Raw genomic sequence first — 24,847 nt, forward strand, 5'->3', positions numbered from 1 at the left:
TTGCTATATATTTATTTTATAAATATATAGCATATATTTTATATTATTTTTATCATTTAAAAAGAGATCTTTTCATAGCTTTAAAGGGATAGTACCCCCAAAATGTAATTTTCTCACCCTCATGTAATTTTTAAACTGTATTCATTCGCAAGCGGTCACATCAGATGCTACTGGGTCGCGTGTAAAAACCAGGCGTAAACAGCAATGTGTCTCAGCTGACAGCTTGTGATCTGAATACCTGGTGTAAATTGGAGAAAATGGTTAAAAGAATCTTGCATAACAAAACTAATTTCTTTGTGCACATGTGGCATCATGACAGTTCTGCTTGGATGAGAGACAAAAAAAAACTTACAGCTCAAATTTGAAATATGCTTTGTGCAACATGATTGATTGCTAAATAAATATGTAAAATCATGTTGAACGTACATGGCAGAGCAATGCGATTGCTTTACCAATGTTCTCCTTAGTCAGTGTAACCGGGTGACACTTTTCTTTGTGTACACAGAACTTAAAAAACAAATAGATTTATGCACAAGTTCTTTCCTGTGCAAAAAGAAACAGAAAATTTGCTGTTTGCTTTGACAATGTCGTATGAAGTTTTGACAAATGCTTTCCTTTTGATATGTGGCTTGGCCTCACGGATTCCAACTACAAAGTCACCCCTCTCTTTGAACTGTGCAAATAATGGACTTTTGAAACGGGTTCATTACACCATGCTAATTTCTATTATGAGCGATTAAACGCAGCCCCCCCCCTCCACCCTATCATAACCATCGCCAGGAGTGGAGCTCTCTGTAGGGGTTCCGGTTCATTTGGGCTCTGCTCCCACCCCTCCCTCCAGTGCGACTATTCAGTCGACCTGGCCCAATCTATTCAGCGCAGCTCTATTCAGGTCTGGGAAAATAAAGAGAGCCAGCGATAAAAAGACAGAGAGAGAGGAGAAAGAGGAAGAGAAAGAAAGGTTTCACAGCTGCAGCTGCTAAACGCAGGGTTTGGGATTGCTGAGCATGCATGGGTTTCAGACCACTAAAGGGTTTTGGCCCCTTCTTCTCATCTCCGTCTTCGTTCTTTCTCTCACCTTCCCTCCTTTACTGTGCCTCATAAAGGATGAGAAGAAAGAGGAGGAGGAACAGGAAGAAAACAAGAAACATGGTGTTCTAGGTCATTTGAATAGGGTTATATTCCTGGTGGGGTTTTTTTTTTGGTTTTTTTCCAACTTTATCTTAAAGGAATAGTTCTCACAAAAAATACTTACATATTCACCCTCATGTCGTTCAAGAACAGTCACAGAGTTGTTGTGAAGCCACTCCTTCGTTATTTTAGCTGTGTGCTTAGGGTCATTGTCTTGTTGGAAGGTAAACCTTCGGCACAGTCTGAGGTCCTGAGCACTCTGGAGAAGGTTTTCGTCCAGGATATCCCTGTGCTTGGCCGCATTCATCTTTCCCTCGATTGCAACCAGTCGTCCTGTCCCTGCAGCTGAAAAACACCCCCACAGCATGATGCTGCCACCACCATGCTTCACTGTTGGGACTGTATTGGACAGGTGATGAGCAGTGCCTGGTTTTCTCCACACACACCGCTTAGAATTAAGGCCAAAAAGTTATATCTTGGTCTCATCAGACCACATAATATTATTTCTCACCATCTTGGAGTCCTTCAAGTGTTTTTTAGCAAACTTGTTTCAAATTTTCATTTTTGGGTCAACTGTTCCTTTAACTGCTCCAAAGTTCAGAGTTGAACTCGAGAACCAAATCATTCTGATTTGTAAATGATCATCCAGAAAGTCGTAGTAAACCAAATTAAGTGATTAATTGTAAAGATCCAACTTAAAAGAACGCGTCGTCCATGAATCAGACATCCGTCATTTGAATGTGTAATGTAATATTTATATTTGTTTAAAAAAAATTGGACAGTTGTCTGTGAGTCACAGATTGAGCTAAACAAGTGATTAAGTCAGGTCCGAATTTGTCTACATTTCAATCCCCAGTGGGCCACTTTATCAGTTTTATCTCTGGAGCGACTCTCTTAGTCTAAGTAAATCAGTGTGACCCTGTTCACCGTAACCCCCCCCCCCTCCAAAGACATAATGACCACTTCCCCAGCTCATCAGCCAGTTAATGACTTTGATAAATCACCCATAAATCTGTGCCCCAAGCACTGTGCCATGCGCTCATTTGTGGTGGATGAGAATGAGGATCATGTAACTTTAAATAAATTGAATTTCCCCAGCCAGGCTTCCATGTTCATTAGACCCCACTGAAGACATAATTTAATATACTTACTGGAGTTTCTGTAGATTTACCAGCTTGATAATATTATGCACACACCATATAAGGCTTTGAAGCTTCATTAAAAATTTTGTAAAACGTTTGTCATTGACACAGAAGAGTCATGTTAGATTCAAATTATCTCAATTTTTCTTCCCAAAAACTGCATGAATTACATTTCATCCCTATTTCATGCACTGACTGTATTAATGTGGTGGAAAATGTAGCTCACCTTGGTATATACTGTATATATTTTTCAGTTAATTCATTTATTTTTTAGAATGTTAAAATAATATATTTAAAATATTTTTGCAACTAATATAAATGAAATTAAAAGATCATGTAACATATTTACATAGTATTTAAATTAAATTAAATCAAATCATAATTTTATTAGATCTCTGTAATATTATCTGATAAACAGAAGTCACCTTTCACACACTGCATTCCTGCCCTGTGGCACACACACACACACACACACACACACACACACACACATAAAAACCCATTCCAGATCATTGCTTCTTTTATCACGTATTTTGCACTTGGCCCTATTAAAACACTCCTGCTCAAATAAACAAGAGCTTCACTGTGTTTGTGTTCTCCACCCTGCCAGCATATGGGAGGCAGTGTCTATACATCACAACTGAATTTGTGTGCTGATTGAGGACACCAAGGCGACGTTGCCCAGGTAAACACTTAATAGAAGCAAGATGTTAACACAAGGCTGTTGCAACAAGGCATACCTTCTCCAGGGATGACATCAAGTGATGGGCAACCTGTGCAACGCTCAAGAACAGGTCAAGGAGGAGACATCTTTCAACACGTAGGGTTTTGGCCTGTAGGCATCGAGCTCTGGGAAATGAAAAGAACTTGGCAGAAGTGGGCAACATCCACTCACTTTATTAAACAAACAACAAGTGAGAAATGTAGATGTTAGTACACATACACAATTAAAAAAAAAATCGGTAACGCTTTAGATTACAACCCGCAATGTACTGCGTAAGTAAACAGAATTGACAGCGTAACTTTGTTGTAATTACAGTGTACCTATTCAGTACCTCCGTGTAGGTATAAGGTAACAATATGCGAAGTTTGGAGAATAAAGGAGTAATATACTGTAAAATTACAAATTATTTCTACTGTAAGTATTTTGAAACTAAGGGGTACCTATTCTAATATTACAGGGTATGTATGACCTCTTATATTTGCAAGCGATTAAGCAAAAACATACACTGTACTTTTTTATAGCCTACACACGTAAAACACACTGGTAATTGTTTCAATCCAAACCCTTGGTTGAGACTGTTGGGTTAGGAAGCTGGCTTGATGTGACCCAATTTGGGTTGATATCAGTAATAAGTAACCCAACGTTGCTGGGTTATGAATGTGGAGGACGTGGATGAGAGCATGCAGCAAGTCACGTGAGTTCAAACGTGAACGGTTCTGTGTGCGGCGAAATCCGTGACAGCGGTGCTTAAGACGGGAACATGTGTGGAAAATAGGAGAAAACGAATCGAAGCGCAGACAAGGGACACCTTTGAAACGGTCTGGAGTGTGTTCTTTAAAACTGCAGCAGTGTGTGGTGAGCATGAGACGAGTCTATCCGTGTTTGCGGCACTCATGACAGGAGTATGAGTAGAAAATACAAGAAAACTAATCGACACGAAGAGGAGAGAGATTTTTGAAACTGACTGGAATGTGTTCTTTTAAAACTGGAGGGTTTTGTCCGAGTATGTTCTCACAACATTGAGCAGAGACTGATGAGCGGTAAAACCGGGAACTGAAATATGTTAGTCAAAATGGTGCTTGAGGACGTGGATCAAAACGGTAAATCAAAGACAGTAAAATCCAGTCAGTTCGCTATAATACACCGTTTAATCTGGACTTTCAGTGTTTATTACTGTGTTTATTGGTGTGATGGTTTGGCCATACTAGTTTAACTAGTCATTACTAGTTAATCAACTAGTCATTAAGTCAGTGGGTGAAAAACATGAACAAATTGAACAAAATCTATCCTTAAACAAGCTTTTCAAAAGAATTTGGTTTAACTGTATAATCTGTATAAGTATGGAGTTGCTTTGCTTTTTTTCTTAACTGGTGTAATACATTTTAATCTTTTATTAGGCTATCTGTTGCCTGTGTTGTTACTGTTGTCATATTGTGTGTGATTTTAATTTTAAAACCCATTTTGGGTTAATTTAACCCAGCAGTAGGCCTATAGTAAATTGCAAACAATATTTGAATTAAATAAAACAGTCCACCATGTTTATTGATACATTACCTGATATATAATGCATGTATGTATGACTTAATGTATAAACAATGTTTCAGAGCAATTTGTTGTTGCCACTTACCCTGTAACTACATGGAACAAGGGGGGAACAAAGCACCACTTTAATTTACTGCCCGCAAATGTTGTATTTACCCTGTAACTACATGGAACAAGGGGGGAACAAAGCAACACTTTAATTTACAGCCCGCAAATGTTGTATTTACCCTGTAACTACATGGAACAAGGGGGGAACACAGCACCCCTTTAATTTACAGCCCGCAAATGTTGTATTTACCCTGTAACTACATGGAACAAGGGAGGAACAAAGCACCACTTTAATTTACAGCCCGCAAATGTTGTATTTACCATGTAACTGCATCCCTCTACATTTTTTTGCTATAAAAACACCACAGTATACAGCCACTGAAATACAAATATTGTATCATGTATTTTTTCCTGCTAACAGCTGGAAAGAGGTAAACTTGTTTTAAGCTGCATTGAACCTTGATGGTATATCATGCAAAGTTATTTGGTGATAGTGGTGTTGAGAATTTGCTGGTGTGAAGTTGCTAAAATCGACGAATAAGCTTTCATAAGGTAAGTAGATTTGTGAATTATAAATCATAGCAGAAACCCAGTTTTGTTGTTCAGTAATCTCCATCATGTCCGTCCTTTTATAATAGAATGTGTACCCCATGGTTAAAAAATACCTATACGCCTATAATAAAATACCAATATAAAATTATAAAAAGTATATATCGTCTTTCTAAATCATTCCCAAACATAAGATTGTTGTTTAGGCCATACATACCACGTAATATTAGAATAAGCACCGCTTAGTTTCAAAATACTTACAGTATAAATGATTTGTAATTTTACAGGTTGTTACCCCTTTATTCCCCAAACTTTGCATATTATTCCCTTATACTTACACGGAGGTACTGAATAGGTACACTATAATTACAAAAAAGTTACACTGTAACTTCAGTTTACTTACGCAGTTCTTTGCAGGTTGCATATCTGGTTGTTACCCCCTTATTACCCAAACGTAACACATTGTTCCCTTATACCTACACGTATGTTCTTTATAGGTACACTATAATTACAGAAATGTACACCGTAAATTCAGTATACTTACATAGTTCTTTGTGGGTTCTAAAGCGTTACCAAAAAATCCTCTACATTCTTGTTCGGACACCTGCACAGGGGCTGTGCAAAGTTCCGTATGACTCATGCCACTGGGCCTGAGATAAAGACACAGCTGAGAGAGGGTTTCTTAAAGGTATAGTTCACCCAAACATGAAAGTTTATTCACCCTCAGGCCATCTAAGATGTAGATGAGTTTGTTTCTTCATAAGAACAGATTTGGAGAAATGTATTGCATGACTTTCTCACCAATGGATCCTCTGCAGTGAATGGGTGCCGTCAGAATGAGAGTCCAAACAACTGATAAAAACATCACAATAATCCACGAGTAACCACACAAAACCAGTCCATCACTTAACATCTTGTGAAGTGATAAGTTGTGTGTTAATGAAGAAAATTAACACACACACACACACAAAGGATAACATACAAAAAATTGAAACACAGAAATTCTTAATGATATTTATGAATTAATCTGTATTATATAAATTGTGTTATGTTAAGTATTGTGTGTTAATTAGAGATGCACTTATATTTTCAAAGTGTAAGGAAAATATGTTTTTTTTTTTTATGGTCACATCATTGTACCTTTCCTTAAAAATGGTATAAACATTTTTTTTAAACCATATGAAACCAACATAAATACATAATTTGACTAAGAATGTAAACTAGATTTTTTCTTTCCTTCAGACACTCATGGACGTGCACCATTGACCCACCTGCTGCATTTTAATAAAGTTGGGCTTTGTTGTCAAAATCAAAGTGTCTTTATAAATGAATGACTTACGATCACGCTGTCAGTGTGAATGCGCCTTCACTGTTGGAAAATACCAGCCAGTGTGCAGGTGTTATGCAACTATAATTGTCTAAAAATGTACTGCTCAGTATAGAATTACAGCACATTTAGACCAGCGCAAATTAAACCTTTCTTCATGCCTCATCTGAAACCCTAACTGCGTTTTCTCCTTCGGGTTTAGGGATTCTCGCTTTTTAGCCAGGACTCAGAGATATGATGAGACGTGCAAGTGTCTCTGCTTCCTATTAACCCAGGCATTTCCTCGCTATAGTGCACAGCCGTTAAACATCCAGAGATAGTACAACGTGCTGGCTTCGTTTCACGCCTCTCCATTTTATTGTTGATGAATAGCTTGAGCAGATGGGCTCGTTATCTTTGAAGATTCCTGCACGGCCAGCATGATGAATTGGCACAGGACTGCAACACACACACAGACACACTGAAAACACACAAAACGCAACTCACGCAGATGGAACAGCATCTCTTCTAACCTTGAATTATCTACCGTTTAAAAACTCTGGTTCAGGCCCACTTCACTTTTCTCTGTCTTTCAGAGAAGCACCAAATCCAATGTCTTTATGCTTTGCACCATCTGTCCAAACCCTCGCACCAGGGCCTTTCATCTTTTTCCAGCTGTGCATGTGCACTGGATCTCCCATCTGATATGCACATTAGTTTACTGGCAAACTTTCTCACCACTATAACTGATCCAAAAACATCCAGAGACAGTGTTTGCTGGAATTCTCAGGTGTATGCTGAATGAAACTTTATGTACAAAAGGGTCCAGTAGTTTGGTAATTTTAATCAAATTATCAGTGAGAATTCATAGCTATGTCCCATAAAAACAATGTCACATGTGTTAATGCAGATTCAGTGCATTTACTATTTGTAAATTAGAGTTGTCGTTTCCCGTTATGGATTTGAAATATAACATTGTTATTGTATTGTTTTTCAAGTTCACTAACACTACTGATACCCTTCGAAGCGCAAAACTGTGTCTCTTTATGGCTCTTTATGGTCTCTTGACACTTCCAAGTTATTTGTAAAGCAAATGATTTACATTCGGCACACTGACAGATAAATCATATGTGAAACCATGTCAAGAGCTCTTCTCAGAATAGAAAGCCAAAATACCTGAGTCAAATGCCATTTGGGTTAAAGAGGACAAAATGTGGGATCACCTATTTGAATTATGTTTATCAGCAATGTGGCTTCAAGTTTGGCTTTCATGTCAATATTACATTAAATAAAGCCCTATTAATGTTGTCACTATAAGGTTACTTTTTAATCGATGCCTATTTGTCAAGGAATTTGGCAAGGCATGAAATAAAAAGCTTTATGTTACTAAGAAACAGTATTTTGCAAATTAAATATTTTAGCTTTTCTGTGTCAAAAACAATATGTGGACTGTAATAAATAAATAAATAAATAAATAAAAGCAGAGCGTCGATTGTTTATTTCATATTTTATATTTTTACATTCTAAGTGTATATATTATATTATATATTATAGAATAATATAATATAATATTGTATTGTATTATAAAACAGACATGAACATTGTCCCTTTAAGACGCGATGAGAGTGAAAGGAGGCGTCGCCGTTTCGCACTCTGGGTGGGAAATATGGGCGGGGCTAATTGGGCTCTGGCACTTCCAAAATCGTGGCGCCCGAGCGCTCCAAATCAGCCAATGAGATCCAGAGTTTGGCCGTCAAACATTCTCCAAGCACCAATCGGAAAGCAAAATGAGAGAATCTTTATCACTCCTTGTGTATCCAACGTGGGACGAAAGAACGACCGTCTGTTTAAAAAGAAAGTAAAGTCCGGGAGGGTGAAAAACAAGCGGTGGAAACGGTCAGAAGTGCGAGGTGAATTTGTGAATTATCGGAGTTTTCAAGATAAAAGCTTCCCGGTTCCTTTAACCGCGCGCAGGGTCAGTAAAGAGAGAGCGAGAGAGAGACGCAAAGTTCATAACAGTCGGACGTCTTTACTGGAACCTTTGGCTTCAAAAGTGCTTTATCACAATCCACTCGAGTGATCCAAACTCCTGCATTCGCAGTCGGAAAAGCGAAGAAGCGAGAGCCTCAAACTTTTTTTTTTTTTTTTAAAGAGTGCGGTTTTTCCTGAGGTAAAGTTTCTTCAAAGCGCCGACGATCGCAGATTTTCTTTCAACACACTCGTATGGAGTTAATGGACACGATCTACTATGGTTTTACTTTTCAGAATAGCGAATCACTTGGGATCAAAACATTATAAGAACTTCAGAAACATCGACGATTTAAAGTCCTCAAACTACATTTGATCCAGTCGATCTCTCTTGCCAAAACAAAGCGCCTGTCTATCTCCCATCCAGACCCTCTTTTCAACCTTTTAAGGACAACTGCATTTAGTTTTGGCTTCTGGACAAGTTTCTTGTATTGCCTCGTCGTGATTCACCTTTGATTTAAGTTAGCGGGGGAGATAACATTTGACTGTGGACCGTTTTCAAGTCCAGGACTGATGTATTGGCCCAGAACAACCCGGTGTGATTTCACATTACCGCTGGGTAAACAAACAACTTAATGAAGGCGAATTACTCGGACTCTGGGAAACTCAATAAGCTCGAGCTGTCCGTTTGTGGATGAGAGAGAGACCAGTCGTTAAGCGCTGAGACAACTGGATACAAAATGGCGGCGTGGCTGGGACAGATGGGATCACTTTCATATCGTGTGTTTTATTGGTTTTTGACGCTGGAACTGATCATCAATTACGGCGCACCGTGTCCTCAAAACTGTACGTGTACGCTTGATACGTCCGACTGCAGTCATTTAGACATTACTGATGTCCCTCAAGACTTGCCTAAGAGCACTGTCCATCTGTAAGTACACAAAACTGGCCAGCCCGAGCAAAATGTCAATTTAAAACATCATTCTCTTCAAAACAACACGCTTTAGGTTCTTTAACACCCTGAACTGACGTTGTCCAGGGAAGAAAATGACTCAAAAGACACAGAATAACAAACGACAAGTGTCACGTCCTATATAGTGCCCTGCACTTATTTAATATTACTTATAAGTACTGACAAAAGTTTCTATGTCCATTAAAATCATAAAATGGGATTGGTTATAAGTAGTCTCGGGTCTCTTTGTGACCTACCAGGTTATGACATGCTAGTTACTATCATAAGTTTGGAAACTTCTTCAGTTTTTGAGGCCTGCTGATATGAGTCAGTCATATGCAGGAAGGTAATTTTGGTCCTTAAAATCCCGTTTTTATGAATATTTTTAGACTAGAGTGCTAAAAAACAAGGTATAAAGCTTATAGTAATTCTAAAATCTCTTCATTGTTGTGTTCAGTGTTTATTTTATGTTGAAAGGTATTTTATGAAGCATTCTACAGCTCTGACAGGCGTCACCTTCAGTTATACTGTTCCACAGGAACTTTTCATAAACTCTGCCATTTAGTGCTGTTGCAATAATAATGCAGTGTAATGTGTTTTTGACATTATATTTGGTCTGGTTTATAGATTATGACTTCAAATGTGTTATTTTCTTCATAAGAGCACTATACTAAGATGGTAGATCTAGTTAGTCTCGTAATAAAGACAGAACAGTGGCAGTTGCTGTTTTTTACGGTTATCTGACATTGTATGAACTCCCAGATATATTTGTAAGATTGTTTCTTGAAAACATCACACAGCCATTTTAATAATCTTATTTCCTTAACTTTTTTTTCCTCAAGCATGGCATCACTTTTAAAGATGTCTTTTTGGGCGATAGGTTTTGATGTGATGTATCTCTGTGGCCTAGACAAAGTTTCTAAAGTGTTATCTGCCTGTGTGTTCAAGATAACAATCATATCATTTTCAAAGGGAACGATTTTACTGCCCAGTATTATCTTTAACACCTTTACTGCATGATTCATCACTGCAAAGATACCTGTTTTGTCTGTCGATTTCAGAAAGGCAGCTCTCTTACTGTTCTTGTCAGGTTTAAAAGATGGTTATCGCACACAAGTTTCAACACGGAAACATCAATTGAAGACATAAGCTATCTGTTTTGCATTTTGTATGATCCGATTTGTCAAAATTATAGTCAGACCTAGTGCGTTACATACATCATTTGGCTTTATTTGAAATATATGAAGACAGAAACACTTTTTGAAGACAAGAAGCTTATTAGCTGTAACCGAGGGTGGTTGACATAATCATTCTTTGTCTGATAGGATGGCGAAACATTCATTACACATGATATCAGGCTTTAGATGGGAATGCTTGGCCAGGTAGCTCTGTTGATGTTCTGCCTCAAGGACTGTCTAACCTACTGCTGAGTAATCTGACCTGGTCTGCCTGAGTGCTTTAGTCTGTGGCCCTTGGATATATCATTTAAATGCATATAGTGATTTTGGTGGGAAGCTAATGTGACGTATTTCAGAGCAAAACAGGATAAATCTGGGAGCTTGGACTTGATTTATCGTTATTGGATTGGATGGTGAAAAGTGGTCTCTATATGACAGGTGGTTGGAGAGAAGAGGTTTAAATAAGAGGGCTTGTTGACATCAGCGAAAATGGAAAGTTAGAATACATTTTGAACAATAAGTATATTAAGAAACTAAACCGGGACAGATTCTATTTCATGTTGACTTTATTGTTGCTTCAGCTACCGGTCACAGATTAAGCACAAAGTATCAATAAATAATTGATTTATTCCATATTACACTGTTGAATTAGTATATTAAACCATTTAAAGTGTTGTTTCAGACTAGTATTAGAAGAGGTTAAATAGCTTTGACAGAACAACAGCGCTTTTATTGGTAGGCCTCAACTGCCCAACAGGTGATATACATTTCCTTTTGACTTTCCTTATATAAAGCGTGGCTGCTTTTAATATTCAAACCTCATTGACAACAACAGCAGTAACCCAAACCAACTGGCTTGTGTTGTTGTTAACCAGTGGCTCTTTGTCTCTTAAAACCTTAAGGCAACTGTGGTCTGTCATAAATGCTGATTATTTATTCTCATTAATCCCTACAACTATCTCTATTCACATGTCACTATTCATCTTCAGCGCCTTTGTACGCCTCTGTGGCAATTCAAAAGCAGTTAAGATGCTTGTGCTTGTGACATCCAAACCTGTTGCTTGCGTAACCACGCAGCACAAACTTGCCCAAGGAGCGTCAAACTGCATTTTAGCATTTCCATGAACTGAAAGGCACGTTCCAGCATCTTAACGTCTCTTTATTGTCTGCTTTCATGTTGACGGATCCAACAGAAGCTGGATTTTAAAGTTATAGGCAAGAGATATTTTTTGGGTTGTCCTTCTGCAATATATCAATCAAGAGTAGAAAAAGCTTTGGTTGGAAAAAACCCTGTGGACATGGCCTAAGTATAAAATCAAGCCTTAATACCTTCCAGTTGTCCAAATAGTTTCTCCATACTGGCCATTTTTTCTTTCTTTCATTTAATGGTTCCCCCGTGGCTCGCAGATACCTTGATGGTGAGTAGGAAGCACTGAGGTGTCGGCATCGCCAACTCGCACATGGCCCTTTGTGGATTTAAGTTAACTTTGAGATATGGGCTTTAAGACTCCATTAAGATAAAGACTGATGGAGTTATTCATGGTTGAGGGTTAAATAGTTCACTCAAAAATGAAAATTCTGTCATCATTTACTGACCATTTCAAACCTGTTGTTCTTTCTTTTGCGGAACACAAGAAGATATTTTGAAGAATGTTGGTAACCAAAGAGTTTTGGTGACCATTGACTTATGTATGGACACTTGAGACATTTATCAAAATATCTTATTTTATGTTCCACAGAAGAAAGTAAGTCATACAGTTTTGGAAATATATGAGGTTGAATAAATGATGTCAATTTTCATTTTTGGGTGAACTGTCCCTTTAACCTGAGTGCGGAGGAGACGGTCGAATTAACTGATGAATGTTATGAGTAATCTTATTGGCTTCACCGTTGCATGACACAGTCCTCCAAACTCTTCATCCTCAAATTTGAAAAAGTTGTCTGAATTCCTTGTGAATTAAATTATTTTCTTTTAAAATGGTTTCCTGCATCTGATCCATCTGAAGTAAAGAAATGGCAAAAAAAAGCAATTTTGGTTTTGATTATGGAAATTTATGTCTGTCTTTGGCGTCTTACATTCATCAGGACTGACCCTTACAAAAAAAAATTCTGAATAAATGAGATCCGTTTTTGATTAAATAGCTATTTGATTTTGTTTGTGTATTCAGTGTGCTGTGAAGACCAAGGTGATGGAAACAGTTTGGCTTGATATAACGAGCTGTATGAGTCTTACTTCTCAAAGTAAACTACAACGACCCTTTGGTGGCCCTCCTGATTGTTTTGAAAGCAGAGGGGGTGGTGGTTGGTTTGTGTGTGCGACCTGGGTTGCCACATGTGTGATTGTAGTTTGGCCACTCTTTAGGTTTGGTAAACAGCCTGCCAGATTTTTCTCACCACCACGAAGGGAGTTTGATGTGTTTTTTTTAAGCATTGTGGGGGACGTTCTTTTCTTTACAGTCCCTGTCACCTGTTGAGGAGCCGCTGTGTAAACCTGAATGTTAAGGGTGCGGTGCTTCTTTGGCCAGGCTACAAGAGGTAGTTCAGTGTCACGGTCCGTTGCTTTCCATTGACGAAACTTCTAGCCTAGATCTTGATCTGCTTCTCCGACCCATTGTTTATTCTTTCAACGTGTGGAAACAAGTCAGCATTATCAGGGATCGACATTAAGCCTTGACATGTGCTTGTCCTTTGGCCATTCACTTGTCCAAGTTTTTTTCTTGGCATGTAAATTAATTTTTTTTCTGAAGCAATATTCTCATCAATGTTCTGTCAGCTCTTACTTTATTTGCCCCCTTAAATTGATTTCCAGGGCATTTTTTTCCTTTATATAAATGTCAATTTTTTTTATAACCTTATTAAATGTATGTCAATATTCATTCTTTAATTTTACTAAGAAATTCAGTTAGAATAATAGGACACTAAAGGGCTCTTACCAATGAAATTAAATGAGTATCAACAAAATGAACATGAACATGATGCAGGGCAACAACTCACTGTGTGATGTAGCCTATAGAAAGCAGTTATATACCCCTAAAAAAATTCAGAATATTGGGGAAAAACGCCCCTGTATGAGTTTTTGTCTCATATTTATATGATATGATACAGTTAAGCAACATCACACGAGCAATGAGTGCAGTATCACGAGTGCTGTTTTTTTCCCAAATAGCACGAGTGTAAATGTGATACTGATTTTATACAACAGTTCAATAAATAAGAACTTAATATTGTGTTATATTTTAGACACACAATTTTTCAGTTTTGCCAACGCAAATATTACCAATTAAATCCATAGCAGAACTGTTGTGCATCTCCGAGCAACACACAATTTCTTAATGAATCTGTGTTTTGAACGAATCGGGTGAACCAATGATTCAGTGGCTCATTCATAAAGAGAGCCATTTACTTCATTCATGAATCAATCAGAGTTTGAAGAATCAAATGAATGAATGACTCATTCATGGCTTATTAGTTAAGACATTTAGTGCCACCTACAGGCAGTTTTAAGATAGTTCACCCAAAAATTGTAAATTAAATTTCAAAAAAGAAAACGAAAAAAAGCTACGTTTTGTAATATCTATTTCATACTTTTCTCATATAATACAATAATGGCTTTAAATTATCTTTTGTGGGTAATATATCAGCCAGATTTGATGTGTGATTAATATATGATTAATTAAATTAATTCACCCTTCCAAATTAGATAAAAAATTTTAATCGATTGACAGCCCTTATATATACACACACACACACACACACACACACACACACATACATATATATATATATATACATGAAATGTTGGTTAAAAATGCAGATACTTTTACATATGAATCCACCAGTAGTTGGTGGCAAGTTACTGTCTTAATGTTAGTGAATCATTGAGTCATTCATTCAACCAATTTGTTCAAATGGCTGATTCATTCACAAATAAAGCAAATGACTGTCTTTATGAATGGCTCACTGAATCATTGACTCACTTGATTTGTTCAAAAACACTGAATCATTCAGTAACAAAAACACAGCTGTGTGTTTTCACCACTGTGTGTTTTGCTGTGGCTTTGCTTGGAACTATTTTCGGCAGTCAATATTGTGTCACTTAATATTAATAAAAAAAATTTAATGAACTGTTATATAAAATCATTTGTGTCACTTAATATTAACTAAAAAATGTTAACAAACTGTTGTATAAAATAATTTTCACATGTGCAGTTGTGCTGATATTCAGGAAACAGCACTCTTGGTCATGTGGTGTTGCTTATATGTTATAAATATAAAAACACAAATTTTAGAATTTTTTACCACATTATGTGTGTTTCTTTGTGTGCGCTGTTGCGCTCATTTGTTATGATTTCTTCACGAGATTCTCTCACACACAGGCAGGCTGTGCAACCCTCAAGTGGCACGACTTTTTTACTGTCAATACATTACCCCTTATTAGTCATCGTTGAAAAACTGAATGAAAAAAAATGACATTGAATGAATTACACCGAATGAAAAAATCAAGAGTCATTCTCGACGAACTTTCGGTGCTTCCCTATAGTTATTTTTTTGTTATTGATGTTTTAATCAGGGTACTTGTCCGGTCGGGCAAGTAAAATTCTCTTTTCACTTGACCCTTCAAAAAATCCACTTGTCCCAGACAAGCGTTAATGTTGAGCCCTGCAGCATGTCATCATAAGTTGAACTCGTTTTGATGCTTGTTCATTATGTTATCTGAGCAGTATGCTTTATTAATCCCGTTGCTGGAGACTTGGGTCACGTTCAAAAACAGCAACTTGCATTCTAGATTTTTGACAGCATAACACATAACACATGTAAAAGCTGAACTGTTTGCTCCAGGTGTGTGCGGTAGCCTGGAGCAGAGTTTGCTTGCGTTATCAGATTGTGAGTTAAAGGAGTGCCTTGCCGTGTTTAGCTTGGCCTGCATGGCACAGAGGTTAACTGCACCTTCCGTTAGCACTACACTTGAGGAGTTTCCATGCATTCAAGGACTTTTTATCCATTGATTTATGCCCAGGCTTTATCCAGTCAGCTAAAATGCAAGCATTAATGTCCATAAAACTTGAATTAACCATTTAACGGTGAGCTGACAGAGCAAATATCTTCCAAAACAGCGGTTAATAACAATTTAGACTAGTTTAAATGTAGATGAGTGTTGTTATGTCTCGTTTAGGGAAATGGCAGCCACAGTATTACCAGAATCGAAATTCCAACAGGATCAAACAAATATTCCAGATTCTCTTTCTGTTGAGACACATTTGAGCACCTCCTTCTCTCCCCTCCTTTGTTTAAATGTCTACAAAGTGATGGATGACTCATCTGTGAATTCTGTACATCTGGTAAGAGTTTGGAGATCTGGAAAAGACATAAAAAAGAGTGAAAGAAAGGGGATGGGTGAGAGAATTGGAGAGTAACAGGCCCTATAGAGCACCCCAAGCACATTTGGTATGGAGACCAAAATCACCATTTAACATTCTGTAGAAGTGTTACTGACGAGCTACCCCTTAACCCCATACTGCATACAGTTTCCAGAGGTTTTATGACATTATACCTTAATGTGCAGGTGTATAGGTCAATATGTATATTCTGTTGATCCAGCATTTAGTCATTTTTGTGAACTGGAACATTAATGCAAATTCACAACTTTTTCTTATTTCTGCATTGTCCTCTGTTTTTGTTTTCTTTATATATTTTTTACTTTTTCATTTTAATTTTAGTTAAAGTTTTGGTAATGTTGTATGTTTTTGTCATTTCTATTATTATTATTATTTTTTTTTAAATATGTCCATATAGTTTTTTTAAATATATTTTTATTTTAGTACATCAAGTTGCTTTGGCAACTAGTTCAAATGAAATAAGATAAAATAAAATAATACTTGATTTCAGTTATTTTTAAGTTACAAAGGTTTTTATGGTTTTATTTTTAGTTTACCATAATAATATCTATATTAAAAATAATAATAATAATTGTACCATAATAATTGTTATAATTATCGACAGTATAGACTGAATGTAATACTACTACTATATTTGGTGTGTATAATAATAATTATGTGTATATAATTTGATTTTTATATATTTATTTTTTTATTTAGATAAACAGCATATACTGTATATATACACACACTGTATATATATATAATGTGTGTTTGATTAGGTATGTATATGTAAATTTGACTTTGCTGGTCATAAATTAAATTTGATATATTATTTATACAGTATGATGAATATACTGCTGAAGTTCACCACTCTGATGTTTGCAGCTAAACTAGTGGTGCGATTACTCCAGAGTTTTCCTTTCTGTTAAGATAATAAACCGTATGCAGGGTAACTCTGTAATCTATCTAACAATCACTTGCTTTGAAGTTTTCTGGAACAATCTGGCACGAGCTGGTCTGTATTTTCACTCCCTGTCTAAACTCTGGCTTTTCATTATACGATTAAAAATTATCAATTGAAACAAATGTGTATATAATCAAGTATGAGCATGTTGGACTTTTGCCTGGCATCTGGGGTTCTGGTTCTGGTTCTGGCTCAGCCCAAGGCAAGAAGAGACCCTTTTCTTACCAGCTCCTGGGCCCAATTTCTGTAATATACTTTGTCTTTAAAATGCGCCTGGTTTGTCTTGGATTTAAGCCTCATGTTACTCCGATTTCTTTTGTTTGTTGCTCTTTTCTCATATTTAATTTATTTCTCTCCCACCGTGTAACGTTCACTTCCTGACGATTTTTATCTCATGATCTTCATTCTAGATTTGATACTCTCGCTCCCTTTTCTGTGCTTTGTTTGGACTGCAAAAGCTCCTGGCTTCACTATCAGTGGTGTTGCTGGGCTGTAAATGGTCTTTATGGCAGGAAACAGAGAGAAAGGAGCACAAGCTGTGCGGCTTTTGGAGAAGCAAGTGTCTGTCTGTCTGGACTCTCGCTCTCTCCTTCGCTCAGTGCTGTGACAGAAGAGTTATTCTTTGACTAGTTTATAGCCCTCTGAAACAGGGTGCATTAAAGACGCTTCTGTCTTCCAGCTGCATCAAAAAGCCCCATCATTGACATCATTTCACACTTCCAAAGACCAAAGTTCACACTCTCCGCTTATCAGTGATAAAGATAGATAGATAAAGGTTGTCTCTTTGCCGTTGTATTCACGATATGGCCCTTGAGGGAGAAACTGATATAATGGAGTTATTTTTATTCTTAATATAACAGGCGATAACTATAGCGTTGATGTTATTTTCAATACCTTATTGAACCAGCATGTCAGAGTTTGGTGTCGACATATCAACAGATCCATGTTGTTTACACTCAAAGCAATGCGACCAAAATGAAATGTAATATTTCAGAAAGTTTTATCATTCTGGCCTAAAATCAAAAAGCCACACTATTTAGTATGTTATTGGCAATTTGTTTGTACTCAGTTTTTTTCTCCCTCTGGTCATTTCCTAAATGACTTTGACCTTTGTTAGGTGTGGATGTTCTCTTACCCTGGTTTCCTGGCATAGGAAGCTGTTGGCCGTTCACCTTCAGGTTTAATGGAAACAAGAAAAAATAGACATAATTGGCTGTTAGAGTTGAAGTTGAATTTACTAGCCTGTACTAGCATGATTAGGTTGGAAGTTATTATTGTCTGCATGGCTATAAAATGGTTGAATAGCACAGAAGTGTGTAAGCTCTCTGTTCTCACTGAAACTGAAGTGGGTACAGGTATCTGAGCTGATCTGAGAGCAGATAGAGGATGATTGGATAATTCTTGAATATTGCATTATTTATTTACAGAGGATAGCTGGAAAAGCATTTTGCAATCATTTTTCCTTAAAGGGAATTTAAGCTGTGCTGACTAGTTTCTTAGCGATCCAGAAGAGTGTTTCTGGTTACCTTTAAGGGGGCACTAGCAATTTTGATGCGAACTAGGCATGGGCATTTTTCAAAAATATTGTATTTGAATATTCAGGCTAATAAAAAACGAATATTCAAATATTTGTTTATTTAAATTACATTTAACGAGAAAGACGTCATTTTTTAATAATCAAGTTTTTGTCACCATTTCTTATGGCTTATGATTAGGCATTGTACACAACAATGTTAACAATATTGTTACATTATATCTCAAGGTTTTCTTATAGTTGAAAACGTGTGTTAAAAAAAAAAAATATATATATATATAATTAAATATTGAGCTTGATGTCGAACCAGGCAATCGAAGCAAGTGTGAAAGCACCCTAAGGGTCCAGTCGGCCTGCAGGACTCTCTGAGGAAGAGGAGAGGCATTTGTTTAGTTCAGAGTAAAGACCAGTGGGTTTGGGAATTGTTTGAATCATAATAGACATAAAGCAAATAGTTTAAGACGACAAAACTTGATCATATCATCTGAGTTTGCAAATGTATATTTACACATACAGTCCTGTTTAATTAGTTGATTTACATATGCCACTTTTTCATTAATTCAGATTTCTGGAAATATTTCTAGCCTTTTCTGATGTGATATACAATAATATATAAAATATAAAGAGATTTCTATATAATATAAATTTATAGCTAAATACTTATAGCTTAATCATCATTGATGTTTTTAATTTTCTTTGTCAGACTTTGATGATAATTTTCAATATTGTATTAAACTATTATTTCTATATGAATTTAAGCTTTGTTTCAATCATTATAAAAACAATTGTTCTTTGCAATAAGTTGAAATATTCAAACCTAGTAAGAGAAATCATTAAAGACCCCATGACACTTGATGTTTTGATTTTTGTCAAATAAATGCAGCCTTGGTGAGCATAAGAGATTTCTTCCAAAAACATGAAAAAAAAAAAAATCTTACTGACCCCAAACTTTTGTATAGATTGCTTCAAAATCGCCAGACATGTATTAAGAGCCACAAAACTCCCAATTGTGGACTCTCGAAGCCACAAAACTCTTAAAGACTTCCTCACTGGAGAACTAGAGCATTAGTTGAGCCTGCTGTACTGTTGCAACAGCCATGTGATTTATTCCCCAAAGGTCAGCCTGAAGGTGTTAAAGTTAGTGTTAGCTGATAAGATAAAAGAGGCTTAAACAAAGTGAAGTGACTGAGAATTAAACACTGTGATTATATAAACACTCTCATTTCCTTTTTGGCTGGTGAGGCATAGGTCAGCTCTCCAAACATCATGAAGTCTCCATGAAGACTGACATGATCTAGTCTGAGCATTTTGTCTGATTGGCTGTATAACAGTAAAGCATTTAAATGACTCTAATGCTTTCTGCCTCTTTATTAGCGCCGTTTCAGAGCCGTTGACAAGCACAATATATCTTAGTCCAGATAATTGTGAAATGGCTTAACCTGGTATTTGGTCTACTTTTCAGCCCTTAAAATTCTGTAGTGGAAAGTGGAAACTAACATGAGTATTAAGTCAGTAATCGGTGTGTGAAAGAAGAAATGGTTGGTTTCATTACTCTCACAGGATTTTGCAGGTTGGAAACGGCTAAAGCAGATTAGCGACTAGCATTCTACATGACGTACATGATTTTCTCTGCAGTATTCATGCCCCCTGGCGAGGCGTTTTTAAGAAAGCCTGCAATTTTTCACTTTGCTTTGGTATAATTAGGTAATTGCCTCGTGGTACAGGACTGCAATTTTGCTGTGTTCACCCGTCAGACGATTGCCTTGAGGGCAGCTCACCCTGTGTTATTATCTCTGCACAAACACACACACATGGGCCGAGCTACAGAAGCATTGTGACACCTTTCAGACCAAATAAAATACTAGAGTAAATTTCTTTGCTAGTTTATGTAACTTTGCCGCTTGAATAGGGACAAATTGAGCTACTAAAGCCCAAAGTATACTTCGTTCTCGTACGTGTATGCTAGCGCATGCGTACAGTTGAGCGCATAGTATACTCCCAAGTGTGCGTAAACGCAGGCAGACGACACGTGTGCTCTAGAAAGCTTAATCTTAGTCCAGTGTCTGCGCTATTTTTCTCCAGAAGTTTTGGCCAATAAAAATATCTTTGTACTCTTTTAAACTAAAGTTGCATCTCTCTCATAACTCTCTCATGCGAGCGCTGTTGTTGCTGCAGTCTCTGGTATTTTGTTGTTGTTGTTCCGTCTTTTTTCGCTTTCTATTGTGAAGCAACGGCCCGGACCAGTGCTGCCACCTTGTGGAACAACCGATTAGTGCAAAACAAATTCAGTGTGCATGTGCGACCTGGGCGTACAAAGTACGCGCGTTTACAAAAACGGGGTGGTGCACAGTACACGTATACTAATCTGGTGACGAAATTAGCATCACACGTACTGTACGCGGACCCTCGCATACACTTAAAAACCAAAGAATACTTTGGGCTTAAGAGTGTGATTAGTAAACTTTTTTTTTCTTTTTTCAGTGCACAATCCTAGTTTGAGAAGGTATACAGCCATCCTAAATATAGTCCATGTCTGTTCTTTCTCAAGTTTGCATACGTACGGCTTCACAGTCTGTAGTTGACAGCTCAGAGTGAGAAACAGACACATTATATAGTGTGTTAGGTAATTCCTCTTCTTTACAACCAGCTGTAGCTCCACAAACCTGTCAAAATCGGCTCAGCAGACGGAAGGACAGTCATCCAGTTGTTTCTTTACAAGCACAGATGAGCTGCCGATTAAAACGTTTAACACTGCTAAGTGGAACTTGATGGGTGTGCCATTGAATCTGTTAGTCAGGGAGTTGAAGATAATCCGAAAGTCAATACTTTGTGTTTGCAGGAACGAACCGCTTTCTAAACGGATTTTACAGGCAGACACTTCCTATTACACTGTAGTAGTTGCCCCTGAGACTTCATAACTCCTAGCTGTTTAATGTGAATTTAACCTGGGATATTCCTTTAAAAAATGGTGAAGTATCTGACCAGGGATATTCTTTTAAAAAATATATATTGAGGAATGTTTACCCCTTAATACACAGTAGGGTCAGTAAGACCCTACTATTATGCAGTTTAACTGTTCATCTTATGATTGATAATAATAAGAAATGTTTCTTGAGTACCAAATTGATATATTATAATGATTTCTGAAGTATCATGTGACACCATAGACTGGAATGACTGCTGAAAATTCAGCTTTGCATCACAGGAATAAATTAAGTTTTAAGATATATTACAATAGAAAACAGTTATTTGAATTTGTAATATTTCACATTATTACCATTTTTATTCTATTTTTGAATAACTATATATAGGCTCGGTGAGACCTCAAAAAAGACTCAAAAACATGAAAAAAATCTTACCAACCCCAAACATTGTAGCTGTAGTGTACATGTTAATGGGTAAGAAGGTTGAAGTCAGAGTTTGGCCTAGTGGTTAGTTTATGTGCTCCAGATAGATTGAGTCTTGGTGGTTATTTTTGGGAAATACGGGTTTGAATCCAACCTACCTGCATCATTTCCTGATCTCATTCTTGCTTTGTCTAAAAATAATAAACCAATTTCTCTAACTATAAACGATGCAAAACAGTGCATCCCATCCAAAAGGAAAATCTGATCATGCAGTAGCTGAGGAGCGAAGGAAGAAACCACAGAGCTGACAGGACCTTTATAGATCACAGTGCCATCAATCTTTGACATTTCAGCAGGGAGAGCAGGAGGCCAACGCTCTGCCAAGCCCAGTCTGAAGCCCTTGGACGACTGCTCGCCTGAACCGCGCTGAAATGAAGATGACGTCCCGCTAAAGGGAGGCTGTTGATGTTCCTGATTTATGGGCCATAAGTGTCGATACGACATGTTTCAGTGATGAACCGGACTGATAGACTGAGTGTGTTGTTGAAAGCTGCTGCTGGCACTGTAGATATAGTGAGGCGAGAGATTTAGGGTGCTTGAATGGGTCTGTTTGTGAGAGAAATGCAATCGTTTTCACATTACCGCTTTTTACTGAAGGAGTAGAGTTTGTCGACTGTTATGAGTGCCTGACTAAAAAGTGTTTTAATAAATTTCTCTCTCTCCTCCCCCTCCTTCTCTCTGTTCACTCAGAAATCTGAGCCACAACAAGCTTGCGGCAGTCGATATGGACATCCTCTCCAATCTGCCTAACCTGAAAGAAGTGTGAGTAGAACAGCCCCATGTCCCCAGTCCAAACCTCCGGTAGATCTGCCCAGTGTCAGCTGTAAATCTGTCCCTGCTTAATGAAATCAATTAGCATGCTAGCAACTTTTCCAGGGCTTTAACAGAATGTTTTAGGGTGTTGTTGGCCTTCACAAACTTTAAGGCCAACGTTTGTTTTCAGGTCAACAATGTCTTTTTAAATTGATCTTGATTCGGCTTCATTCATTTCAAATCTTTAGTTATATATTTTATAAGACAGATCTGAGACTAGTATAAAATCCTGTTTCTAAGTAGAAGCGCTGGCTGATGTTTAGTGTAAAACCACTACTAAATTCGGCTAGAAAACATTCCCACAACTAAAGCCCCATAGAGAGAGGCAATTGAATGAAGTACATTAAATGGTGTAATAACGTTAATTACAGCCATTAGCCACAAACGGTCATAAATCATTTTAAAGAATGCTGTCAGTGCTATTGGATATTTAAGTACTTTTGCTGGTGGCTATTGTCCTGAAAGTGGCAGAGATTGGGAATAAAGAGGTTTGCTATTATAAGTGCCTTCCATCATCACCTAACACCAGCCACTAACCTGCGCTGTAAATATTTAATACATCGAGGGACTGTGTCTGGCCCTCAGCCAGACAGGCCTACTTTCCCTCTCTCTCTCTCTCTCTCTCTCTCTATCTCTCTCTCTCGCGATGTTTTGGTAGTAAACAAAATATATAAAAAAAAATATATATATATATATACAGTGGGTACGGGAAGTATTCAGACCCCCTTAAATTTTTCACTCTTTGTTATATTGCAGCCATTTGCTAAAATCATTTAAGTTATTTTTTTTCCTCATTAATGTACACACAGCACCCCATATTGACAGAAAAACACAGAATTGTTGACATTTTTGCAGATTTATTAAAAAAGAAAAACTGAAATATCACATGGTCCTAAGTATTCAGACCCTTTGCTCAGTATTTAGTAGAAGCACCCTTTTGATCTAATACAGCCATGAGTCTTTTTGGGAAAGAGCCACTGTATATATATATATATTTATGATAAAACATTAAACATATATAATTTTTAATATATCATTTTTAATATATCATATTTATTTTATTAATATATTTCTTGTAAAATACATCAAATACATTTATTATTTCTAATATGAGATCTATATTATAATTAGGTCACCGTCTAAGCTATGTGTAACCTGGATTTTGTTCTGTTTTTTGATTGACAGGAGGCTTGACCACAATGAACTGACATCCATCCCTTCATTTGGAGACGCAGCAGCAATAGTCGTTACACTCTTCTTGTAAGTGAAACGTCAGTGTGTGTGCTGTGTTGACGGCTGCTGCTGAGGAGGAACTTTCTGTGCATGGCACAAATTATTGTTTGCATGATGTGGGCAATCAGGAACATTTCAGTTTTAGCATTTCAATTAGTGAAATTTGTTGAATCTTTTTGTGGTTATTAATTCAGCAAAACTGCACGCCTAAAAATTCCCACTTCTCGTAGACGGTGTTTAGTGTTGCTGGCTGTGATAGTGAAACTCAGACTGGTGGGACTGCCTTTACTAGCGTTACCCTGGTGAATGTATCCCTTATTTTGGGGTGATCACCTGTATGTGTTTGTTTAAGCCCATTCCTTCCTTGGCATCCAGGTACACAGTTATGGCTTGTGAATATGAGTTTTCCCAGTATTATATATAGTAAGATGGCTAGATTTGCACTAGCTGCAAATATCAGTACTGAATGTCAGGTAATAATATTAAAGGAGAAGTGCGTCACTGAATAGAATTGCAAAATGACAGGAATTCTGAAGCAATGATATTTTAACATCAAGTATCAACATACCAAAAAAAAGTACAGCTTCTTCTTTACGTTTATGTGATTGTAGAGCTGCACGATTAATCGTTAAAAGATCGCGATATCAATTCAGACAACCACACGATCTCATTTCTAAATGACAACGATTCTCCCGTGTCTATTAAACCTTTGACAAAGTCTTACCGGATCATTCAAATCTGTGTTCGCACTCCCGCTGACACACAGAGCAAAAACTATGTTTGGTTAAGAAACAGCTTCACAAACAGTCTTATCAACTACACAGTATTATTTCTGTCGTACAGTCATTCATATCATCACAGAAATACTGGGATGAAAGTTTATAATTCAGATATAAACATTGATGTCTATGGTAGCGCGACCAAAATAGAGCAAATCCGCGTTTGAAAGTAACTGCCACATAACGTTTGTGTCGATTG

The 24,847-nt window shown here is 37.2% G+C and overlaps 1 protein-coding gene across 1 annotated transcript in view; it reads left to right on the forward strand.

The window, feature by feature from the left end:
* The first annotated feature begins 8,223 nt into the window (after positions 1-8,223).
* Positions 8,224-24,847, forward strand: part of LOC107557776 (leucine-rich repeats and immunoglobulin-like domains protein 1) — a 41,391-nt gene continuing 24,767 nt past the window's right edge. The window contains exons 1-3 of the mRNA XM_016241302.1: positions 8,224-9,341; positions 22,514-22,585; positions 23,822-23,896. Coding sequence (XP_016096788.1) covers positions 9,151-9,341; positions 22,514-22,585; positions 23,822-23,896 — 338 coding nt within the window. The 5' untranslated portion in view covers positions 8,224-9,150. The remainder of the gene's footprint in view (positions 9,342-22,513; positions 22,586-23,821; positions 23,897-24,847) is intronic.

This window comes from Sinocyclocheilus grahami, unplaced genomic scaffold (genome assembly GCF_001515645.1).
Source record: "Sinocyclocheilus grahami isolate Dianchi unplaced genomic scaffold, SAMN03320097.WGS_v1.1 scaffold619.1, whole genome shotgun sequence".
NCBI classification, from domain to species: domain Eukaryota; kingdom Metazoa; phylum Chordata; class Actinopteri; order Cypriniformes; family Cyprinidae; genus Sinocyclocheilus; species Sinocyclocheilus grahami.